The sequence below is a fragment of the Pseudoliparis swirei genome, chromosome 20 (assembly GCF_029220125.1).
Source record: "Pseudoliparis swirei isolate HS2019 ecotype Mariana Trench chromosome 20, NWPU_hadal_v1, whole genome shotgun sequence".
Lineage (NCBI taxonomy): Eukaryota > Metazoa > Chordata > Actinopteri > Perciformes > Liparidae > Pseudoliparis > Pseudoliparis swirei.
Window position 1 is genome coordinate 13,164,648 of NC_079407.1, and position 15,845 is coordinate 13,180,492.

General features: G+C 45.4%; 2 protein-coding genes across 2 annotated transcripts; one reads left to right on the forward strand and one right to left on the reverse strand.

Moving 5' to 3' along the window:
* The first annotated feature begins 205 nt into the window (after window positions 1-205).
* Window positions 206-4,004, forward strand: spred3 (sprouty related EVH1 domain containing 3). Its single transcript, XM_056441767.1, has 6 exons — window positions 206-216; window positions 1,818-1,983; window positions 2,147-2,315; window positions 2,404-2,465; window positions 2,547-2,705; window positions 3,003-4,004. The coding sequence occupies exons 1-6, from the start codon at window positions 206-208 to the stop codon at window positions 4,002-4,004; spliced, it is 1,569 nt and encodes a 522-aa protein (XP_056297742.1).
* A 3,094-nt stretch (window positions 4,005-7,098) lies between these two features.
* On the reverse strand, window positions 7,099-15,145 carry dhx34 (DEAH (Asp-Glu-Ala-His) box polypeptide 34). The gene is made up of 16 exons (XM_056441605.1): window positions 14,136-15,145; window positions 13,083-13,394; window positions 12,529-12,783; window positions 12,322-12,424; window positions 11,833-12,050; window positions 11,558-11,732; window positions 11,208-11,401; window positions 11,004-11,105; window positions 10,630-10,893; window positions 10,251-10,424; window positions 10,025-10,130; window positions 9,225-9,331; window positions 8,193-8,459; window positions 7,799-7,978; window positions 7,540-7,687; window positions 7,099-7,405 (listed from the first exon to the last, which is right to left on the reverse strand). The coding sequence occupies exons 1-16, from the start codon at window positions 14,826-14,828 to the stop codon at window positions 7,263-7,265; spliced, it is 3,441 nt and encodes a 1,146-aa protein (XP_056297580.1). The 5' UTR covers window positions 14,829-15,145; the 3' UTR covers window positions 7,099-7,262.
* Window positions 15,146-15,845: the final 700 nt, after the last annotated feature.

Consider the following 15,845-nt stretch of genomic DNA (forward strand, 5'->3'; position numbering starts at 1 on the left):
TCCTGATACACCGAAACGACATCAAGGTGGAGAGAGAGAGCGAGAGGAAGAGAGAAAGGAAGAGAGAAAGATTCGGAAAATGAGAGCAGATAGAGAGAGAATGTGAGTGAGCTTGTGAGTGTTTCCTGAAAGGAGGATAAAGAGAGAGAGAGGGAGAGAGGAGACCCTGGGGTGGGCTGCTGCAAGCGGCGGGCAACACCGAGCCATGGAGGGCGAGTAAGTCCTTACATTTTCATTTTTAACATTGCACATAATATATATTCAGCCATCCGCCAGAACGGATAGAAAGAACGCCACTGCCATCAATGTTACACCAACCCAGTATCATGCACTATGATCACAATCGGTGCTCTTCAATTTAGCAGGCTGACGATAATAAAAACACCATTACGTAGTCTTGAATCCACAGCATACACCCCATTTCCGATATATCCATGCCAATATGTGATACACGTTAAACCACCTACACTTGGACCTTAGCTTTTAAACGACTGGCACATAACCTACACGCAAACACATTACAATAAAAACGTATTACACAAACAACAGAAGCAATGCAACAATTCAGAAATAAATGCGTCGTCAGATTGGTTAAAACAGTCACGAAATATGTCAATGTGTAAAATGTATGGGGGGGGGGGGAAGCGAAATATATGGCGAGTTTGGGGCCAGCATCGCGTCATTCAAGACATGGCTACAGTGGAACGAGGGAGGGATGGAGGCGTTGGGATTTTTATCAACGTGTCTCAGGGTTTCATTATGATTTTTTAAAGCCAAACTTTATGAATGAAATGTGATTTTTTTCTCTCGCTCGCTCGCTCTCCTTTATCCTCACCCCTCCTCTCCTCCTTCCCTTTTCTAATCGGCAGCCTCCCCCCATCTCCCGTTTTCATCCTCTCATCCCGTTCCCTTTTCCTTCCTTTTTTCCCCCACACACGAGATTGCAATGTTTTTAGGCCTTAAACATATTCCCGGCAAAACACCTAACCCACGGCGCGATGTCGAAGCTAGTCATGGCGCTATACCCCATTCATAAAAACATATAACATATAATATCGGGGGGTGTTAATGAGTGCGTGCAGCAGGGGCGGAATGGATAATAATAATTGCGACACTTACAAATCTGTGTGATTTAAAAAAATACCGAAAAGACTCGTCTGTGCATTACATTATTCAGCCGATTGGCTATTTTTTCCAAGAATGCCGGAGCTTCTGATGGCGAATGGGTGCGTTCATTGATACATTTATCTGGGAAGCACTCATCTTCCTCCCTCCTCCCATTTGGCCATTTATCTCCTCTTCAACGCTGGCTTTCTTTCTATCCATTTGCTCAAGATATACTTCCTTTATCCTCAGCGCATATCGTCAGCAGGTTTAATTCTCATAATTGTGCTCCTATTGATAAAGCCAAACCACCTTGTCCAAATTATTCTTGATCTTTCATATGTGTTTATCATTACTGCATGCTAATTAAAATTGTATTGACCTCAATCACGTGATCGTAGATTATACTGCCTTGACGACAAGGCTGCTGTATGATAGGCTTTTGCGCAGTCACATGTTGCAACGCAATATGCATATGCCAAACTGTCAATTATGTCTTCTTTGTGTGAATTTCATCATGCAATCTAAGTTCAACAGAGCTGAAACAGTTGCCTCACACTGGAATTAGTAGCCTACTTCAGTTTTGCATTGTGCAAGTTGATCTCTTTTCCCCAGCTGAATGAATGTGCGTATCAGTGCACCGTATTTGCGCGTGTTTGACAGTGTAGCCTCTACTATTGCGCATCTGCTCACTTTCTTGGCTTTCCTGGCAGTGTGCGTGTTCGCGCAGTGGTGATGACACGTGATGACTCCAGTGGCGGTTGGGTGCCCCTTGGAGGTGGCGGCCTCAGTCATGTGGTGATATGTAAAGGGCGGAGTCATGACGGCAGGGGGCGGAGAGAACACATCATACGTGGAGAACGGCTGCGAGATCGAGCAGTGAGTGTGTGCGTGTGTGTTCTGGCTGTCTTTGGTGTCATGTTGCTCCTCAACACAACCCAAATACTGTAGATTCATGTTGTGTCGGGTTTGAGGAAAGGATACATCTCGTGACTTGGGAACTAACTTCTCACGTTGCTGCCATTGCCATTTGTGTCTTCAGCCGGTGTTGGAGTGTGCAGTGGAAAGGGGGTTGGTGTACAATAAGGTGAACCCCATCTTCCATCACTGGCGAGTAGAAGATCGAAAGTTTGGCCTTACGTTCCAGAGCCCTGCCGATGCCATCTCCTTTGAGAAAGGGCTACAGCTTGTCATAGACAAGCTCAACAGAGGTAGGGACACACACGTCACACATAAGAACTTTCACCATGTTGCGTTTGAATTGGCAAAGCCTAAATCTTCCCTATTAATGTGATCAAGGGTCTGACTCGCCCTCGTCCTCCACACCGGAAGAGGCCGACACTGAAGACGATGGACAAGCTGTGAGTATCTGAGCGGTTTGTCGGTTGAGCATCGATTCTCTGGAAATGTTTACTGGTTGGATGATATGTGGCCTCTGCCAGTCTCATACAGGAAGTGAGTCGTCGTCTAACAGCAGAAAGGAGATGCTTCCCAAACCCATCACCATAGTGACAAGCGAGTCCTCATCTACCTGTTTTGTACGGTCGGAAGAATTCAATTTTGGATCCAGCCATGCTCTCACAACTCAGACACCTGCTCAGGTAACATCTGCCGCTCCGAGTCTACTATTGGTGTTTGATTGTGATAAAGATGATCAAAGGAACAACCACATGTTTCATTTTGTGCAGTTGATCTGTCACCATGCTCCTGCTGCTGAGTACTAAGAATAGTTCTTTAAAACCTCCTTGAGTCTTTGGGGTTACCTCGAAAATCAGTGATATATGAAATGTAGTTATTTAGAGTAATACACAGTAGTAGTAGTCCCCCCCCCCCTTCCTACTGCTGCACCAGTACACACTGTTCCTGTCTCACTCTGTAATGCTGTACCCTCTCCACAGATCCACACCAGGCCTGGACAGCACGAGCTCTCACAAATGACGGCTTTGTTAAATCCGCCAACGCCCCCACCTCTTGCTCCACCGACTCCTCCTGTGGGTCAACCAGCCTCCTCTCCTCTGTCCCCACTTTCACCCACCATTTCTCTGCTGGAGGAGGGGGACCTACGCAGTGTGGATCCTTGCAAAGACCTGTGGGGTTCTCGAGGTTATGAGGACTACCGACGGGCGGGGGCCACTCGGACTATGATTGGGGGGCTGACCGGGGGCGTGGTGGTCAGTGGAAGAGGGAGTCTGCAGGACAAGTCAGAGCTGTGCGTGGTTCGCTTTGAGAAGGATCTGGCGGGAGTGGGGACGACCGGCTGCGACGTGACAGTGAGCCTGGACAGCAAAGCTTCCCGGCGGCTCTCCTCGTCCTCGCCCACCTGCATGTCCATGCCCAACGCGGTGTCCGGCTCCTCCTCCGCGGCCGGCTCGCCCCAAGAGACGTGCAAAGGATCGCCCCCTCCATGCTGCATCCACACCTCACTGGCCACGCCCCGCTCGCGGACTCGGAAGAGAGGAGGAGGGGCCAGCAGCGGCGGCAGCGACCCGGGGGTCGTGACCCCGGACGACGACAGCCCGTGTCCTCAGGGGTCGTCGTCGTGCTCGTCCCGCTGCGTGTACTGCCGCTCCGTGTTCAGCTCTTCGGAGAACGGGCGGGGTCGCTGCAGAGATGCCCCAGACCCGGCCCTGCACTGCCTGCGCCAGTGGACCTGCGTGTGGTGCGCAGAGAGTCTGCTCTACCACTGCATGTCGGACTCCGAGGGGGAGTTCTGGGAGCCTTGCTCGTGTGAGGACTCGTTGGGGGGCCACCCGCACCCCCTTTGCTGCGCCCGCTGGTTGGCCCTCCTGGCCTTGTCGCTCTTCGTGCCCTGCATGTGCTGCTACGTGCCTTTGCGCGCCTGCCTGCGGTGCGGGGAGAGGTGTGGCTGCTGTGGGGGGAAGCACAAGGCGGTCCGATGAGGGCAGGCGAGGGGGTGGGAGCGGCTCCCTGGACCAAGGGGGTCTACAGGTGGTGAGAAGGGAGAGCTTCTGTAGAGATGCAGGAGGTGGAGCTTAGTAGGCGGGACAGTGCTCTCGGTAGACCCAGACCTCCCACGTGGCCCTCCAGAGCCCCAAGGCCTTTCACTGCATTCCGCTCGTTCTTATTTTAACCCGGGGGCCTTCCTCACTGGCCCTTGCCTGGTGATGGTGCACTCCACCCAGACCATGATGCTCTGTGGGAGTCATCTGGAGCCTTCGTAGTGGATTTACTGAGGGTCGGCTGATCTAGAATTAGCAGTCATAGACTTTATTACAGTAAGAGAGGGGCAGAGGCAACAATGATGTGTACACTGTTTCTGTTTTTTTTATTTAGAAAGAAAAACAAAAAACTAAAGATGTTTATATATATGATTGTTATCATTTTAATTGGTATATTTTATTAAATGTAAAAGATATTGACAGAATCCCCCGATGGCACACACTATCACGTATTCACAAACAACAGATCTTGTGAAGTTATTTGTTTCATGTTGGCCTGTTTATCAGTCAGATAAACCGATGTCACCCGTTACCTCTAATTTTACCTCAGATGTTACTCGACCCTGTTTAAGAAAAGACAAGGAGGAAGGGGAGAGAGGTTTGGAGAGAGTGAGCATGAGCGCAGTCTCCGAGACGGTATGAGCGTCTGAGATCACTCGGGTGGAGTAGTAGACCACAGCGGAAGAACGGTAATCAAATGCAAAGGGAACATTCATGAAGTTGCAATGACAACCACACATGCTTAAAAGTCATAATGTGTTTCATATGGGTTCTTTGTAACAAACAAAAAAGGTTATTTTCTTTTCTAAAAGAGAAAAAGAATAGAAAATTAAGAATGTGTGTCGAACATTGAACACTTTACACATATTCGATAATCTTTTCATGTATTTTCAATATTAATAATAGAAAACATCCCATGCCACCACTAATTGTTAAATCAGTCACGGTGCTTATTCACTGAGGCCTCTGAGCGAGTCTATTCTAGCTGATGTACACAGAGAGCGTACATTCCCAACCCCAAAGAAAAACAAAACAGGGCCCCATGCTTACCAATCGGTTGACGCTTCTCGGTCTTATTGAAAGAGTATTTTTGTACCCGTCGCTCAAGGAAAAACATAATCTAAAAAATGTTGGAATTGAATAGTGTGTGTTACTGTGTTTGCTATCAGGCAGGAAGGACAGATAGGAACACACACTTGTCTTTGAGCAAAAAGCTCACGTGTGACATTTACACGTAGTCTGCTGAGCTTGAGAAGCGAAAAGAGACACATTAACTTGAAAAAAGATGAATGGCGGTAGGTCTTTGTTTGGGCACAGTGGCAGATGTGTTTGCTGAATGTTGCTTTAAGTATGAAATCAAAAAACTGCTATTTTAAGTCCTGTTCGAACCCATTCAAAGTTTCCCGCTGCCTCTTGGTAATCGATGAGGTGGTGTGGCAAAGTCAAACAATCCTTGAAGTTCTTACTCCACTCAAGGTGTTGAGGAAGCTAAATAATGTGCAAGGAAGGTTTTTGTCAGTTTATAGCTGTACAAATTTTTTTTTTCTTCTGGTGATGTATCGTGCATTTCTGTGTCTATTTTGCTGATTGGTGGTTTATAGTTTCTACTCTAAGTGAATAACGGACCAAGGGTGGATTTAAAGTTATTTCCATAACAGCTCCTATTGATTTTGTCCACAGAATGTTAAAAAAAATCCCAATATGTCAATTAATCTGATTTGTATAGCCTCCACCAGAGTTTAACAATCATTCAAGGTAAATATATATATTTTAAAAGAGGTAGAGACACAAGTTGCTCTTTGACCAAAAATGCACAAGATTCATAAAATCAAAATGATTCCAATACCTGAAGAACCAGGTCGACATTGACCTGGACGTTGAAACAAACATTCTAAATAACTCATGAAATGCACTGAACATCACAGATTGATGATAACCTAACAGTGTAGAGAATATGTGGGGGGGATTGATCTAAATCCTTTAAAAATGTATTTGAGAATACTTAGTGTGCTCTGTATAAGGAAAGTCGCCTGGTAAACTTTTGAATTATTGCAGAATGAACCTTTCAGAGGCTTCACCAGATCATTTACATCTAAGGTTAGCCAATTACTTTTTTATCCAAAGTGACTTAAAGTGAGTGAACCGGCAGGGAGGAGGGTTCAGAGTCAGGACACACATATGCTGATGAAAACGACCCTTGACCTCTCGGTTATGGGACAGTCATCTTCGCTTCGAGGCCAGCCTGCCAACAATGTTGATTCCCGTAAAAGACATGCTGTCACAGTGGAAGGACGCAAACTCAAGTCACAAGACTGCCATTCCCTGATCCTAAATTAAACTTTTGTCACTCTCATTTTCTCTCTCACACACACACAGTTTGCTACTTCTGGTTAAGAAATGGTATTAGGGTACACTACTGAGTCATGCGGTCACAATTGCAGGCTCCATTCTTACATCTTAATAAATGTGCCTTTTGATTTGAGTAATCAATAACTTATGATTTTTAAGTGACTGTGTTAAGTACTATTTACTTTTTTGGTTATTGATTTCTGTCAATGCGCATATTTTCCAATGTACGTATTTATTAGTTTCAAAGTAATTAATGAGATATTACCTGTTTATTTATTTATTGAGATATTTATTCCGATTCTTTTTTTTGAGACAGGTTGTTATTTTTCGTGCTGTCTTACTTCTGACTTTGTGCCAATGTGCTGCTTTGAGGTGTTACATATCGTGGGTTTGTATCATTATTAAACCCTCACTCTATATTTTAAATCAGTGTCTTCTCTCTCACATGTGCACGCCACTCACTCACTGGGCCTTCTCCCTCACACTAGATCTATATTTATTTATTTATTCAACAATGCTATAATGATTTTGAGAAGAAATAAGAATTTGTTCTTTTGTTTGCAGCCTTTTGAGTAACGTAGGTTGGCATTTTAACAATTATTTTGGGAGAGTAGATTTGACATATGTGTATATCTCCTAAAAGAATAGAACTACGAAGAGGGCGGCAGGAGACAAATACATCCAGTGACCGTGAGAAGAAACTAATAACAATTTAATAAAATTCCTCAAATCCAAATGGGAAGACGAACGATGACAAATGTAGAACAACCTCATTCCATGAAATCAAATCTGTCCTCGACAGAACAGACACATTGTGAGTAGCTGTTGCTCTGCAGATGCTGAAGTCAGTCACTGAGCAGAAAACATGTGCTGCCTTTTGTGTTTGAGGATCTCAGTGGAGGTGAGGGTCAGGTCTTCATCACAGACGTCACAGTGATACACTCGAGTGAGACTGGACACTGAGGAGGAGCTTGCCTTTCCACCTTCTGGCTCTGAAAACACAAACCCACCGTTAGCCTCACATAATTCATCTCTCAACAAGTGTCAAGTCAGCTGGTGCACGTGTTCAAGTGATCCAACACCAACAGACACCTCAAAATGAACATCAACATAAGAAATTGCTGACCTTCCTCCGGCTGCTGCTGCTGTTCTCCTGCTGGCCTGCAGGAGGCCTGGTGCTGCATGCGTTCCAGAGGAGTCAGAGGCATGTAGAGGTCACAGTTAGGACAGTCCCAGAAAGTGCGTAAGCACTCGCTGTAGAGATCCTTTGAGTCCTGCAAATTACAAAGAACAATATTCCTGGAAGCTGTACCATTTATCTTCCATCTCTTCTTAACTTTTAAGAGAACGCTTGGCTAGACTGCCACTGTTTCAGACAGACTTACGACCAGACAGTTGTAGTTGAAGAAGCTGGTGACACGCAGGCCTCCTTTAATGGGGTCCGGTTTGGCCTCGACTCCTGGAAACAGCGGGTTGACGTCTGGAGCTTTGTTGTGAGACGACTGAGGGCCGATGTACAGGTTCTGCGTCTGGAGAGCTGTGAGTCGCCGTAGGCTGTAAGATATCTGGGAAGAAAGGTAAGCAGAATATTACTACAAAGAGTGTATTCAATGAGAATGTAAAATGAGAATAAGCGTCTGAGTCACTGAGGTAACAACTCAATATATTGACACATACAAACAGTATTATTTGCATCAAGAATTTGTGTACGATCTATTTTTCAGGCCTGTTTTGGGATTGCATCATCCTGTAATCACCAGGCCAGCACTGCATCACTACCTCAGTGTAGAGCAGGAAGCGGACCAGGCCTTCACTCAGCTTCTCCAAGACTTTGCGGGACACCCCCTGGACCGCAGGTCCCTCCATTGTGCTCTGTCCCAGCTGGGCCAACAGGAGGCGCTCCCACTCACCCCGGAGTGTAAGAGCTGTGGACAGCACCTTCAGGGCCTCCTCGGGCTCCCTCAGCTCCAGCTCCAGCCAGCCGTCCACCACCAGGCGCGTACAGTCGGCATTACTGTCCACGGAGTTTGCTACCAGCAGCAGAGCCTAATGCGCACACAGAGATGTAATACTACTGTGTGAGCATGAATGGTACAGCACTGGGAATATGGAAGAGATCATGATGGAAAAAAAAATATGTTGCCCAAACAATGACGGTCTGGGACACACTATGAGTTTCACATAATATAGAAATGTGTGATTATGTAACTTGTCAATAATATTTAAAAAATCTGTGTCTAAATCTGATTATAAACACAACATCTGGTGTTCTACTACAGCAGCATTCCCAGTTTGGATCCAGCAGGGGATCTTTGTCTAAAGTCATTTTCCTTTTCTCTCTCTGCTGTACAATAAACGGCTCGTTTGCATTTTCTGTCCATCTGTGTCATATACCCACGGAACATGGAAAAAAAGAATCTTCCCAATAAGAATGATCATTAATCATTTTACTACATTTTCACAGATATTTCTGAAATTAATATGTTTCCATCTGTAAAAATTAGCCATCAACAGTACAAAAAAAAGTTAAACTTGTATTCCATATTTAATATAAGCAGTGCTACTTGGTGCAGATGGATCAACAATGTAACAATACTGGAACCAGTGAAATGATTATGGAGCAAATTATTTGACCCATTGTCCTACTCAGTAAACACACCAAGCCCAAAACAACAGCATAACCATCCCCATGTCAGATGACTTCACCATTACACATAACCTTATACGGGTTAATCCAAGACGACTAAAAGAAAAACTAAAACATTGAGCAATTTGTGGCGGGAAACGGTTCATCCCACATCTGGTACTAACTTGCAGTGCTGGAACCCGCACGCAGTTGGACAAATACGGCTTGTTGGTCTCCAACAGAGTGACGAAGGCCAGCAGCTGGTGTTTGCTGCTGTCCCGCCTGTCAGGCGCTGCAGGCAGACAAAGAGACATGATGAGAGACTTGCACAATAAGAAGAGTGAAAGGAAGACACATGTTCGGAAAAAACTAAAAGACTTCATTCGTGGATCAGGAGGCCAGAGAATAGATGTTCCAGAACAGTTGTTGAACTGCAAACACATAAAACCATCGCTGTTCGTCAAGTGCCGAGCAAGCAGTTGGAAATACTGTTTCTGCAACATGAAGAGGAAATATTTTGAAAGAAATGGACTTGAATTTCAAAGAATAATCACAAACAACTGATGAAACTCTAGAATTAAAAGAAACTTCCAAAAAGAAACAATGTTGGTTAGCAGCTTATTAATATTTCAACAATTCAGGCAGTGCTTAAATTCATTCAGATATAAAGTGTGAATGGTTTGAGTTTAAATATCTTAAGTTGGATTTTATAAGTAGAGTTTATCTCCGTTGCAAGTTAAAGGTGTGTTTTGTTCTCATAAACAGTAAATACATACAAAGCATGACTTTGTGTTACACATGCTTCTCTTGTTATGTTTTATTGATGCTCATTTTACTTTCCCTTGGGAGAAATAGGAAATTATTTGTTGCTTCGTGTTACCCTGACAGTTACCTTTTTAAAGTTTTGGCTTTCACAGCAGAGTTCAGAGTTTTGAATATACCTAAACAATCTACATGTTGAAAAGACGTTGTTAGAGAGCTTTACCAACTTCCCTGGTGTCATCCTCAGGCACTTGCAACACCTCTGGGTCTCTGGCAAACACGCTAGTCGGGTGGATCACCACTCCCTGCTTATTCTTTGTGTGAAACACCTGAACATTGGAAAATCACAAAGGAAAAGCAGATCAATACAACACTATACAAACACTGACACATACACCTTTATTGCATCTAAACTTCGAGGCTGGGGTGGGTGCAGCGGGAGGCCGGACCTGGTCGGAGTCCTTGCGGGTGGAGTTGTGTTCATCGGGCAGTGCCAGCTGAGGGTACAGACCGCGGCAAAGCAGCAGCTTGAGCAAAACCTGCTGGCTGGAGGACATGTCCTGACTGACGCTGGCCGCCTCCTGCAGCTCGGACACGTTGTGACGCAACTTGAACTTCACATCCTGTTGCAGGCCAAGCAGAACCACAGAGAGACCACTGGTTAGTGTGACTGTGCCAAACCGGCGGATCAATTACATTTGTATTCTGCTCATTAAATCACGAGTGTCCCACAAAATGGCACAAAATGAATGACGAGGACGGAGTTTAAAGTCGAGTGTTAAACGCTGGTGTTGAGGGCTGCTTTTTAGCCATTTTCTGCCATGTTACCTGTATGTCCAAGTTCTGTCCGGATCCCCCCTTGTCCTTCTGGCCTTTGCCGGCTCCCTCCGCGTCGGATCCTGAGGAGAACTCTCCGTCCTGGCCCTCATTCATCCTCAGGACTTTACGTCTGCCACTCTCCTGCTGCTCATGATCTCTCTTTAGCTGATGCAGCTTCTTCCTCTCAGTTAGCCTTTGCCTACGCTGCCCGCGGTCACCACCAGAGGGAGCGCTGCTCTCCGATTCCAGCAGGCCGTGGCTCTTCAGCAAGTCCTTTCAACCACAGTGGACGCTCATATCGTAAAGAAGTGTTCTCAGATCAGACATCTTTCAAATGTGCTTTACATTTTTTGTATGTGTGAACTATTGTGTCAGTTGCCTACTTTGAACTGTCTGCGTAGGTTGACCATCTCATAGAGACGCTGCTCCTCCAGGCCTCTCCTCCTGCACCACTTCCTGGAGCCACCACCTCTCTCCCCCTTCACCTGTTGATAAACCGTTTTAAGTACAATGAAGACCATCTTATATCAAATCTGACTATTCTGTTCACCAAATAACCAACGTCAAACAACGTTTCCATTACTGACCTCCACCCAGGCATTGAAGGTGTTGAGCAGGGTAAAGGGGTCCCCGTGGTTGCTTTGCAGGGGCTGGCATGCAGTGGCACAGTCTGGGTTGTGCTGTGCACTGCGCAGGAAAGGCGACTGAACACTGAGGGCTGCTGCTACTGTCATCACGGGATCCAGCAGTTTAAACAAGGAGCCCAGCACCAGCATCTTCCCTGAAAACACACACACACACACACACACACATATTACTTAATTAATTAAGAGAAACCAAGCCTAAAATGGATGTAATTTATACTGGATTGGCCACGGTTTTGTCAGCAATGACAAAAAAAACAACTACAATAGGAGTTTGGTGAAGGGAATCTTACCGATGACCACATTCACAGGCAGCTGTGCCAGCAAATTACCAATCGAGGTCAGTTCAGCGTGAGTGTTGAGCGCTCCCTGCTCTTTCAGATAAGTAATGGCAGTCTGGATACTAGCAGCTGGAGGTGGATCGATGAAGACAAAAGAAAGTGGATCTCCAAGAGACATGCTCTTCATCTGCAGAAACAATATGGCATAAATAAGGCTATATTGCAACTATAGAATTTGAAGAATGAAAAACAATAATTTCTATCTGCTTTCTATGGGATATTGTTACCTGAAGAATGAGGGAGTCCAGAGCCACTCTGTGGATTTCAGGCACCGGATAAGGTGCAAAGGCATCGTAATCGGACTCGGCGTATAAGCGGTAACACACTCCTGGACCGGTGCGGCCAGCTCGACCTTTCCTCTGCTCAGAGCTGGCTCGGCTGATCCAGAACTCCTGCAGACGTTGCATCTTGGCCTTCGGATCAAAACTCATCTCCTTTACCTTCCCTGTCAAAGAATGAATGACAAAACAATTCATTTGTCTGGGTGTTATTCTACTTCCGAGCTGTGTATCATTTCCCGCCTTCTTTACTATTTACATTTCTTTCAAGTTAGAAACCATCTTTCCCCCCCAACATTCAGTCTGACAGAATTGGTATCTTTTGATACCTTTGGGATCTTTATGGACAAAGATGGGCTGCACACAATTAGGTCTGTAAAAATTGACCCATTGGTAGGTTACAGCTAATTAAAAAAAATTAAAAAATTAGTGGCATACCTGAGTCTACAACAAAGCGTACTCCATCTATTGTAACTGAAGTCTCAGCAATATTGGTGGAGATGATGCACTTTCTCACTGCCGGAGGAGAAATGTCAAACACCTGAAGAATAACATGACAGAGAATTAGAACTGGTAAATCAAAACCAAAACATATCAGATGCAAACATTGCACGTCCACTCCAATCCAAACAAAGCTGACTGTACTTTATCCTGCTGGGCCAGAGAGAGGGTGCTGTGTAGCGGCAAGACAATCCAGCGTTGCGTGTGCGTGGCATAAACCTGACAGGCCTCCTGGATGGTGGAGATCTCCGCAACACCGCTGAGGAAGAGCAGCAGGTCGCCACGCTCCTCGGGAGGGTAGCGCTGATCGATGCCCTGCAGGATGCGCAGGTAAGGTCTGGGATCCAGTTTCTCTGAGCGGGAGGCCTGCTCCTCATTCGGAATGGGCTGGTATATCACCTTCAGGAGATATGGAAGTCAAAAGAAATATTATCCAACATATTCCCAAACCCGGAAAACATTGACGTTTTCATTTTGGAACAACATTTCCAAATTGAATGCTTAGAATGTGTTTTGCAGGCCGCAATTTTAAATGTGTAATTAGAGACAAACCACTGGACTACCCAGAATGTATCAAACTAACATACTGAATATGTATAACACATGCCCATTACTGAGTCTCTCATCAAAGCCCAGAACACTAATTTCTTCAAGTGAGATTCATATTACACCTGTGAGTGACGGTGTCCTCTGCTTACCTGTATAGGGAACAGCCGGCCCGGTACCTGCAGCACAGGAGCACCTCTAAAGTAGTCAGAGAAAAGTTTGATGTTGATGGTGGCCGACATGAGGATGAGACGCAGGTCTGGCTGGTCAGACAGCAGGGAGCGCAGGACCCCAAGGAGGAAGTCACAGTGCAGGTGCCTCTCGTGGACCTCGTCCACGATCAACACCTGGTACTGAGACAGAGTCCCATCCTGCTGGATCTGTCGGAGCAGCAGCCCCTCAGTCAGGAACAGTAGTTTGGTAGACGGGGTCCGGGTTGTCTCAAAGCGTATCTGGTACCCCACCTGCAAAACATGAGCTCATTTTGATATGTGCTTTATGCATTTACGATCGAGTCAGTGCTGCAATCACACTGCAGGACTCTCATCGACTAAAACTACGTAAAACAATGTACTATTACTTTATACGTATGTTATCTATTTGAACTTCTTGTTGTAGCCTTCCACACATTGTGGAGTAAAGGAGATATCTACACATGCATCTGGGTCTTTAAAGATGTTGTAAAAGTATTACGCAGTACTCAGAGTGGCCCATTTCAGAATCATACATATATTATATAATTGGATTATAATTGGTAATGCATTAATTGTCACTTAAATGTTACAATTGGTAGATGTGGAGCTTAATTTAACTACTTGATATACTGCCGGGTAAATTGTGACGGTATCAATAAAGTCAACCTAATCGATCATAATACATCATATGTTATTTGTTGATTCTATTTTGTATTATTGATCTAAATCTCTAAAGTAACTAGGAACAAAATGTACAGGTAAATTCTAATATTTCCCTCTGATTTATTGTGAAGTGGAGTTTTGAAGTAGCAGAAAAATATAAGCACTCCTAATTAAGTACATAACTTCAGTAAACGTAGTTATTTCCTATTTACCACTGAGAAAGACGCGATTTGCCTTTGATGCCTTATGTGTTGGATGAATAATTATAGAACGGTTGTTGTTTACAATGTGCTTGACAAGGCTGCAGTCAGCAGAGGTAGGAACCTTGTCGGGCGGCGCGTGACTAACCTTGGAGCCGTACTGATTGAGACTCTCAAAGCTGACCCTCTTCGCGAGGGATATACACGCGATACGTCGAGGCTGAGTGCAGGCGATGTGGTTGAAGCCAGCCGAGAGAAGATACTGGGGTACTTGGGTGGACTTCCCGCAGCCCGTGTCCCCTGCCACCACGACCACAGGGTTGCGTCGCACCAGCTCCACTATCCTGTCCCGGTACTTGTAGATGGGCAGGCTCTTCTGCTCCCGGCGGAGCTTGGCCAGCTTTCCAAAACTCTGTCTCTGGCTGAAGTCCAGGAAATGCAGGAGAGCCAGGCGGCAGTCGGAGATCTCCTGGCTGCCCGGACCCGAGGCTCTCTGCCTGCCTCTGTGCTCCGACGTCCCCAGGCGCTCCTCCACATCCCTGGTGCACACGGACACGTTGATGCGGTAACGCGCGTCGTAGTCTTTCGGAAGGCCGAGGTCTACCTTTCCCGCGCCAGTCTTTGTCCCGTCTTCGCTGTCCCCCTTTGCTCCTGCACCAGACATTTCCTTCTTGGTTTTAAACCGTTGGAAGCGGTCAAAAAAAGACCAGAACTCTTTGTGCTCCGGGCGTCCCGCCTGGATGTAGTCATGTCGGCGGAAAAAGATCTCGTCCAGTTGGGCTCGGCACTGCGGGCTGTCCCAGTCCCAACTGCGGCTGTCCCTCCTTCGGTCGGAGTCCATGTTTTGTGTCAAATACCTTACTCGCCTTCACCACACAGATAATTCACAACGAATACATTAAATCGATGTGTGTCCGACTTTGCAAACACGCAGAAGTTCGCTGCCCCGAATTAGATAAACACTGAACTACCACCATGTCAAACCGTTTTTTATGTTTTGAAACTATTTGTGTCTGAGACGGACAAAGCACGAGTCCACGAGTCCTCAACATAGTTTTACACCTTTACATCTTAGATTATTGGCCAATAAAACGGTACGACTGAAAAAGAAGAAGAACTGATGTACAGAAATCATGATGGCGACTGCTGCGAAAACCTGGGGAACAATAATACGGAGGGACCGCTTCCGCCCCGTTCTTAAATATCTTCCGGTAAAAGTGAGATTCAAGAGTTCTTAGTTCCGGATTTAAATCAGAACTGAATAGCAAAGACACTCAAGAGAGGACAATGGAGACTTGTATAAAACGCAAATTACAAAAAATATATATAATTTGCAGCTGGACCAAAATTGGCACTTCTTTCTGACATCCCATCATTTCAATGTCCATCACATTCATAGTGGCGATCTCCCTCCAGTCTTTCCTCAGTTTAGTTTATTTGCACACACAAAAAAGAGAAGATTAAAAAGAACACAACACTGATATACATAAGATATGACTGTCATATTGATAACAAAGTATCTGACCATAGTATATGATATATAATAACAATACTGTAGGAGCCTGTAACAGCCATTTTTTTGTTTAGTTGGCCCTCCCACCAGTAGGTGGCGTAGGGCCACTGTCACTTGAGACAGAGGCCAATATAATTGGAGGAGCACTAGGGCCAGGTGTTGCTCGATTGGCAGGAGCACACCGTTTAAGACATTTTGATTTCTTAAACTTTTCCGGAAAAGACAAATGGGCTTGACGAGGTACGTATTTTTTGGTGTGTTGGAAGCCGTACAAATTTATAAATAAATAACCTTTCACATAAAAAACGACATTGCATCCGTTTATTGCACGCCTTGGAACTAAAC